Source organism: Lupinus angustifolius, chromosome LG03, assembly GCF_001865875.1.
Source record: "Lupinus angustifolius cultivar Tanjil chromosome LG03, LupAngTanjil_v1.0, whole genome shotgun sequence".
NCBI lineage: Eukaryota > Viridiplantae > Streptophyta > Magnoliopsida > Fabales > Fabaceae > Lupinus > Lupinus angustifolius.
In genome coordinates, this window is record NC_032011.1 from 21293959 (window position 1) to 21308862 (window position 14904).

At 34.1% G+C, this 14904-nt stretch overlaps 1 protein-coding gene across 1 annotated transcript; it reads right to left on the minus strand.

Moving 5' to 3' along the window:
* LOC109342611 (ethylene-responsive transcription factor ABI4-like) lies at positions 12215 to 13946 on the minus strand. Its single transcript, XM_019580554.1, has one exon. The coding sequence runs from the start codon at positions 13693 to 13695 to the stop codon at positions 12664 to 12666; it is 1032 nt and encodes a 343-aa protein (XP_019436099.1). The 5' UTR covers positions 13696 to 13946; the 3' UTR covers positions 12215 to 12663.

Sequence of the window (14904 nt, forward strand, 5' to 3'; positions counted from 1 at the left end):
ATCAAGTTGAGGTGTTTGATGCTAAGAAAAGACTAATCATGATAAGTAAGCTGACCAAGAATAGGATATTTTAGGTGAATATAAGGCTGCTAATGTTCAATGCCTTACTGCAATAGAAGCCAATGAAGAAAGTTGGCTATGGCATTCAAGGTATGGTCACCTGAATTTCAAAAGTCTATATCAACTTGGTCCACCAATATGGTTCATGGCATTCGTCTAATTACACTTCCTAAAGATATGTGTGAAGTTTGTTTGACTGGTAAGCAAACTAGAAACCATTCCAATCTCACTCAAGCATGAGGTCTAGAGGAGTCTTGGAAGTAGTACACTCAGATGTGTGTGAACCATTTGAAGAACCAGCATTGGCTGGAAATAGGTACTTCATTATCTTTGTAGATGAGTATAGTAGGATGATATGGGTGTATGTGATTTAGCTGAAAAGTGAAGCCTTTGAATACTTTCTGAGATTCAAAGCCTCAGTTGAAAGGGAAAATGGAAAGAAGCTGAAGATCCTTAGAACAGATGGAGGAGGTGAATTCACATCCAATGCATTTGAATCACATTGCCAATAGGATGACATTAGACATGAAGTCACTACTCCATATACACCTCAACATAATGGACTTGCTGAAAAGAGAAACATGACAATAATGGATATGGCAAGAAGCTTGATCAAAGATTTTGTCTACCACAAAAATTATGGGGTGAAGCTATAACAACCTCAATGTATATCCTAAACAGAATTCCAACAGAGAAACTAGAAGGAAAAGTTCATATGGAAGCCAGGAATGGAGAAAAACCATCAGTAAGTCATCTTAAAGTGTTTGATTCACTTATATACGAGCATGTGCCTGATCAAAGAAGATCTAAGCTTCAAGACAAAAGTGAAGCTATGGTATTCATTGGTTACCATCCTACATGTGCATATAAGCTCTATGATCCAATAAGAGACAATGTACAAATCAGTAGATATATCATTATGTTGGAACATGAAAGCTGGAATTGGAAAGAAATGACAACTAGTTTGAAGAGAATCATACCTGAAATCATTAATGAAGTGCCAATCTTAGAAGAAAGAAGTGAAAGAATCAATGATGTACCAATTGATCAAAGATCAAGAAGGATGAGATCAATGTCTACTAGGTTCAATGACTATGTAATGCACTACGATTACCATATCAGTGATGAATGTAACTTAGTGCACTTAACACTAATGGTTGAAGCGAAACAAATCAATGAGACTGAGGCTCTTCAACACTATGTATGGAAGGAAGCAATTGTTAAAGAACTCAAATCCATAGAGAAAACCAAGATTTGGTGCTTGGTTGATATTCCAAAAGGAACACCAGATTGGATTGAAATGAATTTTCAAACAAAAACTTAACCTTGATGGAACCATATCAAAGCACAAAGCAAGGTTGGTGGCCAAGAGATTTCTGCAAAGAAAAGGTTTGGATTATTGAGAGGTGTTTGCTCTAGTGGCTAGGATTGAAACTATAAGGTTGGTAGCCAAAGGATTTATGCAAAGAGAAGGTTTGGATTACTCAGAGGTGTTTGTTCCAGTGGCTAAGATTGAAACTATAAGCTTGATGGTAGGAGTAGCTTGTGCAAAGAACTAGCCATTATTTCAGCTTGATGTGAAATCTGCATTTCTTCATGGTCCCTTATAAGAAGAAGTGTATGTTCAATAGCCTCCTGGATTTATTGTAAGAGGAAAAGAGCATCAAGTCTACAAGCTAAAGAAGACACTATATGGCTTAAAGCAAGCTCTAAGAGTTTGGAACAAAATGATTGATTCCTTCTTGTTCAAACTCAAATTTAAAAAATGTAAAGGATAATGATGATGGAGACTTATTAATCCAATGATTGTTTGTTGATGATCTACTTATCACTGGATCCAACTTGAGAAGAATTGAGAAGTTCAAAAGAAACATGGAAGCAGAATTTGAGATGATAGATTTGGGCAAATTAAGCTACTTCCTAGGGATGGAATTCTCATACACCCTTACTAGTTTATTGATGCACCAGAAGAAGTATGCTAGTGACTTGCTTCAAAGGTTCAACATAGATTCCTACAACTTAATGACTAGTCCAATTGAAGCCAATGTGAAATTGACAAAAGATGAAGATGGTGAGGTAGTATATGAGACCTTGTTCAAATAGATTGTTGGATCCCTGAGATACTTGTGTAATAGTAGACCAGACTATCCTATGGTGTTGGGCTTGTGAGCAGGTTCATGTGCAATTCTAAGAAGACTCATATGCTAATTGCTAAGAGGATTCTGAGATATGTTAAAGGGACATCTGATCATGGCATTCTATTTCCAATTGAAACACAAAAATCAGACTGGAACTAGCTGGGTTTGCAGATTCTGATTATGGAGGATATTTAGTTGAAAGGAAAAGCACATCAGGATATCTATTCCTATTGAACAACACTCCAATTTCTTGGTGTTCCAAGAAGAAACTAGTGATTGCTCTCTCTAGTTGTGAAGCAGAGTATATATCAGGGTGTTATGTAGCATGTCAAGCAATTTGGCTTGAGGAATTGCTAAGAGAAATGATGATCAGTGTAAAGAACCCTCTACAACTAAGGATATGCAATGTTTTTGCCATTAGCTTGTCTAAAAATCCAGTGAGCCATGACAAGAGTAAATACATAGAAGTCAGATTCCACTTTCTTAGAGATCTAGTGAACAAAGAGATGCTAAAATTGGTGTATTTTAAGACTGAATTGCAGCTTGTTGATGCTTTCACCAAACCTTTAAAGGTTGGCAGATTTGAAGACTTGAAGACGATGATAAGAATGGTATCTCTCAAGTGCTTGGCTTAAGGAAAAGTGTTAGAAATGCCTTATAATCCAAGCTATATGTGAATGATTGAATGATTAAGTGTTAGTTGTGTTTAAACTAACACTTTCTGTTTTTGGTTAGTAGATTTTAAAATTTTGTTTTGGTAGTTGATAGACTTACTATAAAAGACATGTAATCCATTTCTTCAAATCAATGACAAATACATATATGTTATACGCTTATTACTCTCTTCTCATCACAATCCCTCATTCTTTTCTTTCTAAAAGCCACGAGTTCTATTGTCATCTCAAGTTTGTGATCATCTTCCGCAATTCGTTGTTGATGGTATGTGAAATGCAATGTTTTGTAAAGTTCCCCCATGAATAGAGATCTTTCCATATCCAAAAGTGCATCACACAATACCAATACCATAACTATTCTCAAAATCTCAATGACATTGTAGATCCCAACTTTTGTTCTCAACTCTATTTTAATTGCATCATATGTTCCATAAAGTACCATACTCAACAGTGCAAAACATTAAAAGTCTTGAGTCTTGGCGAATAAAATTAGGACCACCAATAAACCAAATCAACTCTGTATTCGTCGAAACTCGACTTGTTATTTACCTCGCTATACTTGGTTCATGAACCAAATGAGTCGAACTTGAGCTGAATAAATAAATGAGTCGAACTTGAACTAGATATAGTGTGACTCATTAGGTTCATCAGTTTCTTCGATATATGTATATATATATATATATATATATATATATATATATATATATATATATATAGATATATATATGAGGATGTATTCGTTTACACCTAATTTAAGTTACACTCAATCTCGACAAAGTTATATTTTTATATATATGACATTTTGTATTTTTTTTTAAAATGATTTAATTATTTGAGTTGTCCAAATGAACCAATTCGAATTGAGCTTAATAGTTCACGAACTTGAACCGAGTCAAACTCGAACAAAAAATTAACTTGTATGCCCGAGATCAGAGCTAAGCAAATCCTTATCGAGCTAAACCGATGAGCTCTCGTTCGACTCGATTCAACTAGTTTTCAGTCCTAGATAAAATATTAAGGTCGAGGTTCTCTCTAGTACTTCCAATTAGGACTGACAATGAACCGAACCAGCTCAATATTCGTTCAAAACTCGACTCATTATTTAGCTCGACAAACATGGTTCATGAACCAAATGAGTGGAAATTGAGCTCGTTAAATAAACGAGCCGAACTTGAGTTGGATATAGTTCGAGTCGTTAGGCTCATGAGTTGGCTTGATATATATATGTATGTGTATATATATATATATCTATATATATTTATTTATGTATACATATAAACTAATTTTATGTTTATTATGATTCATACATTATTTTTATGTTTATTGTTATTATATTTATAAACAATGTTATATTTATTAATTTATATAACCTTTTGTAATATTTTTTAAAATGAAATAAATATTTAAGTTGTTCAAATGAACTAATTTGAACTGAGCCGAACGGTTCACGAACTTTAACTGAGCCAAACTCGAGCTAAAAAATAACTTGAGCCAAACATTAACGAACTGAACCGAGCTGAGCTCTGGTTCGACTCGATTCAGATAGTTTCTAGCCCTACATCCAATATTGGAGGTCAAATAATGGTTGAAGATTGCAACATGTGTCAGAAACTTTTTAATAATTATGATTTAAATTAGTTTTTAACTAATAATTTTTAAAATTCAGCATCGAATTCTTCAATATTTGGGAGGATTTGAATCCAAAATATCAATATGACAAAATTTTTATAATCTCAATAATCTTTTTCACTTATAATTTTTTTCCTGATTTCCTCATAAGAGACTTCACATTTCTATAAATTCAACCAAGTGTAAGTTGGTTTAGTTGAGAGAGCTTGTTTGAGTATTTATTGGGGAACTAATCATGGTGCGTGGAACAAAACCAGGCTAGAGAACTAACCATAATAATAATATTATTACCATTTTACTAGGTGCAAGCATGAACACATAGTCCCACTCAATCTTCAACCCTCACAGTCTCAGTATTACTTACACATGTCCCTCACTTTAATTTCAGTTTCTAATCCTGATCTCAATGTCCCACCAAAATTTGTATAGAGACTTAAACAATATATCATATTTAGAGACAAATATGTTTATACTATTTATGCTATTATTTATTACTAAATTTTAATTAGAATTAATTTTTTAATGAATTGTTAAAATTTTATTAGTTTTCTCTACGTACGTACATACGTCTTTACACAAGTTTATCTCATGATATCTTCAGTCCTATAGAAATGTATCACTTCACGTGTCAATGTTTGTGATTGGTCAGAAAAATATTTAATTATTAAAATTTTAACCTAAATACTTTTTTAACCAATTACAAATAATGACATATGAAGTAACACAATTTATGAGATAATATATTTACTCTCATCTCATGCCTTCTATACACGGTGCATCCCATGTTGCTGCTCTCCTTGCCCACACGTGGAAGCAGTCTTCCTCATTCTATAGTGCTTCCATGATGAACAATGATCAAGTTACTTTTGAAAGACCGGTATTGATTTGGATTAGTTATTTAAAAAAACGTTGAAGATGATTTTTATAGACTATTTATCTTTTAAGGTTGTTATGTATTTTACACCTAGGAAATAAAATATATTCTAGTATAAAAAGATAAGTTATGTCATTTGTCAGTAAAATCATGACATGTAGTATGTTTCATCATTTTTTATAAAAATATTTTTAAAACTAAACAAAATAGTACACATGTCATACTTTTACTGGTTGGAGAAGATAAATCATCTTCAAGTATAAAAATATACATTATTTTCTTATACATTACACCCAATAGACTTACTCAAACAAACTCAATCAACAACCCATTGGTTCCTTTTTGATCTAAAGATCCAAATAACATTTTCCCAACCAAAATTTTCTATTTTTTTTGTTCTACCAATAGTATCTTCTCACCATTTTAGGTAAGAAATTAATCCATTTTGGGGTTTGTGGCTGCTCCTCCCAACAAGTTCCGCTCATAGGAATCGAATCATCGACCTTTGAAATCCAGTAGGGCCTTACACCACTAAACCAATAGACTTTAGAAGCAAATTTAAATTTCAACCAATAGACTTTATGTTGGAGCGAAAGACTCATGTAGAAAATATAATAGAGAAAATGACACCGAAAATTTAATGTGGTTCGGCAATTTGCCTACATCCACAGCTGAAGAGCAACAATGATTATTCCACTATGATAAAAGAGAACTACAAGTGTTTCACTCACTTCCCAAAACCCAAGTACACCCAATTTCACTCTCACTCAAGTATTTCTCACACAATTAGAACAAGAGAATAAGAAGAGAGAATATGCACTAAGCTAAGTATTTGGTGTGTCTTACAATGGCATGGAACACTCCTATTTATAGCCAAAGCCCTTGAAGATTATGTGGCCAAAGGGAAAAGAACATTAATGTTAGTTTCATCATAGCCACTTCTTTTTACTTGCCTAGAAATTCTCCCTTTCTACAAGATGATCTTTAACCACTTCTTTTTTGTTTGGCTCAAGAAAGTCTTTTCATCATCTTTTCTTTTAGCCAATACTCAATAAATCTCCACCTTGGCTAAAAGACTATCATAATTATTCTCCGGCTACTCTTCTTCATGCTCACTAGAGATTCTGATCATTAATCAAGTCCAGACAATGTCTGAACTTGGTAGTTGGAACTGGCTTCGTCATCATGTCCGCCGAATTATCTACAGTGGGTACTTTCTCCACTCTAACAACTCCTCTCTCCACTATGTCTATGATAAAGTGCACTCGAACATCAATATGCTTAGTTCTTTCATGATACATTGGATTCTTTGTCAGATGTATAACACTTTGACTATCACAATAGATGGTTGTTTCTTCGAGTTGTATACCCATCTCTTCAATTAGACCTTTCTCCCAAATGGCTTCCTTTATAGCTTATGTTACTATGATGTATTCTACCTCAGTTGTAGACAAAGCAACAATTGATTGTAGTGTTGTTTTCCAACTAATAGTACAACCACACAGTGTAAAGACATATCCAGTGCGATCTTCGCTTATCTAGATCTTCAGCATAGTCCGAGTCAACATATCTAGTGATCTTGTTTCCAACATCTTTGACTTTACCATACGAAAGCCCTATATTTATGGTACCTTTTAGGTAGCGCATAATCCACTTCACAGCCTTCCACTGAACTTTACCAGGATTTGCCATATATCTGCTTACCACACTTACTGCATGAGCAATATCTGGTCTAGTACATACCATGACATACATGAGACTTCCAGCCGCACTAGCATAAGGTGCACTTGACATCTCATCTTTTTCATTCTCAGTTTGTGGACACAAAGCCATTGGAAGTTTGAAATGGGTCGCCAAAGCAGTAGTGACTCGTTTAACATTTTGCATACTAAAGCGTTTCAACACTTTCTCAATGTACTTCTTTTGTGACAGAAAGAATGTCCCCTCTTTTTTATCCCTCTGAATCTCCATTCCCAGAATTTTCTTTCCAACTCCTAAGTCCTTCATTTCAAACTCTGAGCTCAATTGAACTTTCAAGTTTATAATTTCTAACATGTTCTTACATGCGATCAACATGTCATCAACATATAAAAGCAAATATATAAATGACTTATTTGCAAGCTTCTTGTAGTAGACACAAGTCACGCAACTATCATGTTCACTTATGGAATATCCATTTTCAAGCATGAAGGTGTCAAATTGTTGATATCATTGTCCGGAAGATTGCTTTAGGCCATATAAAGATTTCTTCAGCAAACAAACATGACCTTTCATCCCTTGAACTTCAAATCCTTCAGGTTGTTTCATGTAGATTTGTTCCTCCAACTCACCATGCAAGAATACCGTTTTGACATCTAGTTGCTTAAGTTCTATATCTAAATGAGCTACAATTGCAAGTAGGATGCGAATAGAGCTATGTTTTACCACATGAGAGAAAACTTCATTGAAATCAATGCCTTCTCTTTGTATAAAACCTTTGGCCAGTAATCGCGCCTTGAATCTTGCATCTTCGACCCCAGGGATTCCATCCTTCTTCTTAAAGACTCATTTGCATCCAACAATCTTTTGAGCCTTCGGCAGCTTCATAAGAACCCAAGTATGATTCTTGTGAAGAGACTCGATTTCCTCTGTCATGGTAGAAATCCATTTGGAAACTTCTTTGTTGTTGATAGCTTCTTCATATGAATGTGGTTTACAATTACTGATATCATCATCAATATTTAGAGTGTATGACACCAGATCAGCATAGCCTTACTTTTCTGGAGGTTTTATATGTCTCATTTGCCTGTCCCTAGCCAATTGATAATATTGTAATTGGGAGATATCATTATTAGTACATGCATCATAGACTTCTTCTTCTTGATCAAGTGTTTTTTCTTTTGTTGGCTCTACCTCAAACTCCACATTCTCCAAGATATTAGGATCTTCATTTTCACTTGATGACTTTATATGAGGCTTTAACATTTCAGCTTCATTAAAAGTAACATCTCTACTAATAATGCACTTTCTTTTCTCTTGCCACCATAACTTATATCCTTTCACACCATCAAGATATCCAAGAAAAATGCATTTCCATGCTCTTGCATCAAGTTTTCCTTCTTTGTTATTAGCGTATGCAAGACATCCAAATATCCTCAAATTTTCATAATTTGCCGGAATACCCGACCACATCTCTTCTGGAGTTTTGAAACCAATGGTCGTTGATGGACATCTGTTGATCAAGTAAGATCAAGTAACAAGTTGTACTGACAGCTTCCATCCAAATTATTTTGGCAATCCAGCATTTGACAACATACATCTTGTCCTTTCAAGTAAGGTTATATTCATTCGTTCTGCAAGTCCATTTTGTTGTGGAGTGTGCCTCATGGTATAATGTCTGACCATACCATGATTCTTGCAAAAATTTCTGAATTCTCTACTGCAGAACTCTAGATCATTGTCAGTTCTCAGTCTCTTGATCTTTCTCTCGGTTTGCTTTTCGATCAAGGTTTTCCACTGTTTGAATTTGACAAATGCTTCACTTTTGTGTTTCAAAATGAAAATCCACATGAATAGTCATCAATGAATATTAACATGTATCTACTACCACCATGACAAGGTACTTGGGAAGGACCCCACAAGTCAGAATGTATATAATCTAATGTGCCTCTTGTTCGATGAACTGCAACATTGAATTTTATCCGACATTGCTTTCTGAAAACACAATGTTCACAAAAATCTACCTTCCCGACTTGTTGACCGCAATAGTAATCCTTGTTTGGCCAACTCGGCTGGACCTCTTTCACTAACATGGCCCATTCTTAGATGCCATAGTTTGGTGACATCAGAATCAGGTGTTGAGGAGACAAAAACAACACTCGTTATTGTGTTTCCTTGTAACATATAGAGACTATTCGCTTGCTTTCCTTTCATTACAACCATAGGGCCTTTAGATATTCTTATAGCTCCACCTTCACCTTTGTAGCTATAACCTTTTGAATCCAGTGTTCCTAAGGAAATCAGATTTTTCTTCAATTTTGGAGCATGCCTTACATCTGTCAACGTCCTTACGATTCTGTCGAACATCATGATTCTAATTGTGCCGATACCGATGACCTTGCAAGGAGCATTATTTCCCAAAAGGACCTTGTCCCCATCTAAGGGTTGGTAAGTGGAAAACCAATCCTTAATGGGATACATGTGATATGAGCATCCAAAATCAAGTATTCATTCATCTTTTGATTCGTGCTCTGAGACTATTAGTACATCTACACTATCATAGCCATTTGCTACAACTGCATCTCCATATTCATAAATCTTTTCCTTGACTTTGCGCTCTAGGCAATTATTTCTTATATGCCCCTCCATGTGACAGTGAAAACATTTATACTTTCTAGGTTTTGCTTTAGACTTCGACCTAGATTTTCCTCTTTCACCAAATTGATTTCGCTTATCTATTCTTCCTCTAGCAAAAAGACTACCACCTGAGCCTTCAGATCTCGAATCTGATAATCTTTTCTTCAGTTCTTTCGAGTGCAACGCCGCCTTTACTTCGTCCAATGTCAGATCTTCTCGACCATACATCATGGTGTCGATGAAGTGCTCGTAAGAACTTGGAAGGGAACATAGTAAAAGAATTGCTTGGTCTTCATCTTCAATTTTAGCATCAATATTCTTTAGATCGAGAATAATTTTGTTAAATTCATTAAATTCATCCAGTTGATCTTTTATGGGCTTTCTTTCCTACATTTGAAGAGTATATATTCTTTTCTTCAAATACAGCTTGTTGGTGAGTGACTTCGTCATGTACAGGCTTTCCTACTTCAACCATAATGAAGTAGCTGTAGTTTCATCCGACACTTCTCGTAGAACTTCATCTCCCAAGCACAACAAAATTGCACTATGTGCTTTTTCCAAGTTTTCATCTTTCTCGTCCTCGGTCAAACTCTCTGGTAACTTGTTTCTACTTTCCATGGCTTTGCCCAAGCCTTGATGAATTAGTAGAGTTTTCATCTTCAATCGCAGAGGTTGAAATCATTTTCTCCATTAAATTTTTCCAAATTAAATTTAGCACTCGCCATGATAACCGTATACCGGAACAATATCGTAGTCCGTGAACATACACCAAGAAAATTCTCAATAAAGAGAGGTGGGTCTTAACATACACGCTTAAATACCAGGTCTTTCCTAAGACATAACTTTCTTAGACATGCACTTTCACACTATTATACATTTCTAGTAACAAGAACAATTATTTTCTAGTGTGTAAGATCAGACAATGCTGCAAACACAGAGCATACTAAGAATTTTCTTTTAGGTCATACGACTTAGCATTCAAGAGCTCAACGAGCTCTAATACCAGTTTGTTGGAGCGGAAGACCCATGGAGAAAATGTAATAGAAAAAATGACACCAAAAATTTAATGTGGTTCGGCAATTTGCATACGTCCACAGCTGAAGAGCAACAAGGATTATTCCACTATGATAAAAGAGAACTACAACTGTTTCGCTCACTTCCCAAAACCCAACTACACCCAATTTCACTCTCACTCAAGTATTTCTCACACAATTAGAACAAGAGAACAAGAAGAGAGAATATGCACTAAGCTAAGTATTTGGTGTGTCTTACAATGACATGGAACACTCCTATTTATAAATATCGATAGTATATACGAGTGAGTATGAGTATTGTGGTATCCATGTCGACGGGTATCCATGTCAGCGGGTACTCATTACCTTTAATTAAAATAAAAAGTACACTACTCTAACATTCATTACATTGTGTACATCTTTCCTTTTACTTTGTTTATAATTTTTACCCAATTTATATCTTTCATTGAATTTGATGGTGAAACACCCTATAAAAATCATTACATGTGTAGAAATAAATGTATTGCAAAGAAAAATATATACTTTTTATTAAGGAAATAGGAACAACAAATAACACAAATAGAAAATTCCAATAGATTTAACATTTTTTTTTCAAATGTCTAATCAAAAGGCACAAAAATAATTAAGTTCATCTCCTTCAAAAGATAATATGAGTATGAAGTTAGAAATTTATTGATAACGTAAGAAACCTGCAGCTACCCGTTGTACCCATGGATATATCTAGAAATACCTATGAAAAACTCACACGTGAGTACCCGTACAAATACAGGCGGATATAAATGATGATCTCATATTTCAAAATGGATAACGAGTAGCTACTACCTGTGCTCATTACCATCCATATCTTTGACCTCGTAGGAGAGATTTGAGATCTAACTTTGCCCAACTAGTATACCTCTAAACAGCAATATAACAATTCTACTACATCCTATCTAACTAATCCTATATAAATTATTCAAAAAAATCACCCGCCCTATAAAACATCCAAGTATCCTATTGAGGCAATTGATTAACTCTATAGTATTTAGATACAGAAACAACTATTAGGTTTGGAGAAGAACAATTCCGTCAACCAAACCTTAATCAATGCCCAACATTACCCTTATTTAAATAAGCTTAATAGTCTTTTCCTTCAAACAAAATAATTTTATATTGGATGACAAACTGAAAAAAAAATTAAACAAAATCTCAATGAGAAAATAATATATGAGTGTAAGAATTTTATATACTGTCAGCTCATCATTTACTATTCATTTAATCATGAATGATGTACTGACTATATATAAATCTTTGCACTAACAATACATAAATATTATATTCAATCTCAATTAGATGAAGATAAAATGATTTATATAGTGATTATATAAGAGTTTTTTGTACCATTATTATACTATCTATCATTTATTTTCAATTATCACCCTAAATAAAAGTAATAATACACATAAACTAAGAATAATGAAGGAACCAAAATAGGAAAAATATCAAATATATATTCTCAATTCTAAAATGACATACCTCGTATATAAATTCTAGATGAACATAATAAACACAAACAATGTAACAGAAATAAACATGTATGAATTTTTCTAGGGGAACCTTTCTTCAAGTTCTAGCAGCAGTCGCTACTGAACATTTATATGTCTTTCACATCAGCCAGGTCTTATACCCTACATGGATATTGCTCCAAGCCCAAAGCAACCCTGATTATATGTAAAAAAATTATTGAAACTTAACTAATCAAATAATCATACCTTGAGCTATATTATTAACCCCACGTTATTCATATCAATATATATTCTCTCTATATGAACTTCTACTTTCAAACTACTTAGATTGAGTGGAATTGCACCAAAGCAGCGCGCTATAACGTGGAAGAAGGTAGTAGTTAATTAATCAACACAGTGCATGTCTAAAATTCTTCAAAAATCCAAGAAGAAAGATTCATTATAATCCCACAAATTAGCTGGGTAATCATCTTCCTCCATTGGCATTGGCCACATAAATGAAGTAGGAGATCCAACTCCTATACCCATTTGAGACTCAGAATTCTCCACAGGAACAGATATAGTTAAAGAAGATGACAAGCTTGACCCAACAGAGCCCACCAAATCGTACATGCAATTCTGATGCTGCTCATCAAGTTGATTATTAGACACAACATTAGTATCACTATGTACAAGATGATTATGATGTTGATGGATTGTGTTGTTCTTGTACGAGGTTTCTTTTCCGGATCCGGTATGATTATGACCAATAACTAATTCACCAGGTTCTTCTTGTTGTTGCTGCTGTTGTTGTTCTTGTTGCACTAGCACAACTTGTTGTGAATGACAATGAGAATTAAATTGAGCTTGATGATATTGCTGTACTATGTTGTTACTAATAGGGCACAACACAGGATTTGTACCCATATTTGTATTATTGTTCTCAACACCGCCGCCACCGGAATAAACCCCATAAGGAATGAACCCTGATGTGGCGGTGGAGTTAAAAACTTGAGGAAAATGATGAGAATTATTGATGGAATTGGAAAAAGTGAAAGCAAAACCAGAAGGTCGAGGTAGCAAAGGACGAAGGGTATGAGTGGAAGAAGAAGCACGAGAAGAAGATTGAGAATTAGAAGAACCTGATGGTTGAAGATTAAGTTGAGCCCTAGAACCATAGAGAATAATTGCTGCATGGTCATAAGCTCTAGCAGCATCTTCAGCAGTAGAAAAAGTTCCAAGCCACTTTCTTGTTCTTTTTCTTGGTTCTCGGATCTCAGCAACCCATTTTCCCCAGCTTCTTTGTCTAACACCACGGTACTTGAATTTGTTGTTATCAGGTCCACCTTTACCTTTAACTTTACACTTACCTTTGGAAGTGTTTGATGATGTTTCAATGGTTTTGGTAGAAGGGTTAGTGTGTTTTGTTTCTTGGGGAGGGTGAAGAGAAGAAGAGGAATGGTCCATTTTGTGGCATATAATGTGAGATTTAAAAGGTGAGAGAGGAAAAAGATTGAGACCACTATCTGCAATTGCTGCTACCTCGTTCAGTGTTAATGTTGATTAGTCCAAAGAGAGGGTTGTGTTGTGTGATGAAGTTTTTTCATGTCAATGGTGGAATAGGGCGGTGGTGAAGAGTGAAGAGAGAGATAAATGAAGGGATTGCTGTGCAGTGAAGAAACAGACTAACACATATGCACATTGGTTTTGGAATTTGGAATCATTTACTCGGTTTTATTCAATTCTCTTTTTTTACTTGTTTTGACCTTTATGGTCTTGCTTAGCTTTCTTGAGAAGAGTGGTGTCACTTTGGGATGAATTACTAATCAAATTTTGGGAACTCTTCTATATCTGTTGAATGTGTTTTTGCCTATATCATTAATTTAATGAGTAGTGTAAAGTGTTCTCACCTTGTTATTTGAATATTTCTTTCCACTTTCAAGATTGATGTTTAAAGTTATGTTAAGATATTATAGAAAAATTACATAATGTACAAAATTGGGTATTTTTTATTAAAATACTTAACATTATATAATTAATCATACTAAACATTTTCCACCATAAATTATAGATCAAAATTTTAAGATTGTTACTCCAATTAATGGAAATTTAGGGATTGAATTGGACTTGAAAATAAGAGTATAATTAAAAATATATAATTGAGGTTAACTACAGGTATTTGAGGCTAACTCTCCCAGCGACATTTTTTCTATCATAAAACTCGAACTTGAGACTTTGCTTAAGGGGAATCAAACATATATCACTTGAACCAACACCCGTTGGTTGCACCACTAGATTAATGCCTTGTAATATTGATCCTATTGGAAAAATCAGATAAGAAACAATAATGTTAAAATAGTTTAGTATTTTGGGTCAATATTATATTGGGCTAGTAATTAGTTTAAACTCATTTTGTTTATTGCATAATTTTCTTGGTTAAAAAATGGTTAAATAGATTAGTTAGTTAGGTAGAGTTAAATCTCTTATATTTTTTATATAATAAATTGATTAGTTTCTTTATATTCAATTCGTTCACAAACCATTTAGTATCATTATTCAATGAATGAAGTGTTGGAACAAGAAAATGCAATTACACTTTGAGTTCAATAACCATATTTTAAATCAAAATTAAAGAATCTTTATTAATCTTTTTGTTCTCTTTCTTTATCATTCTCT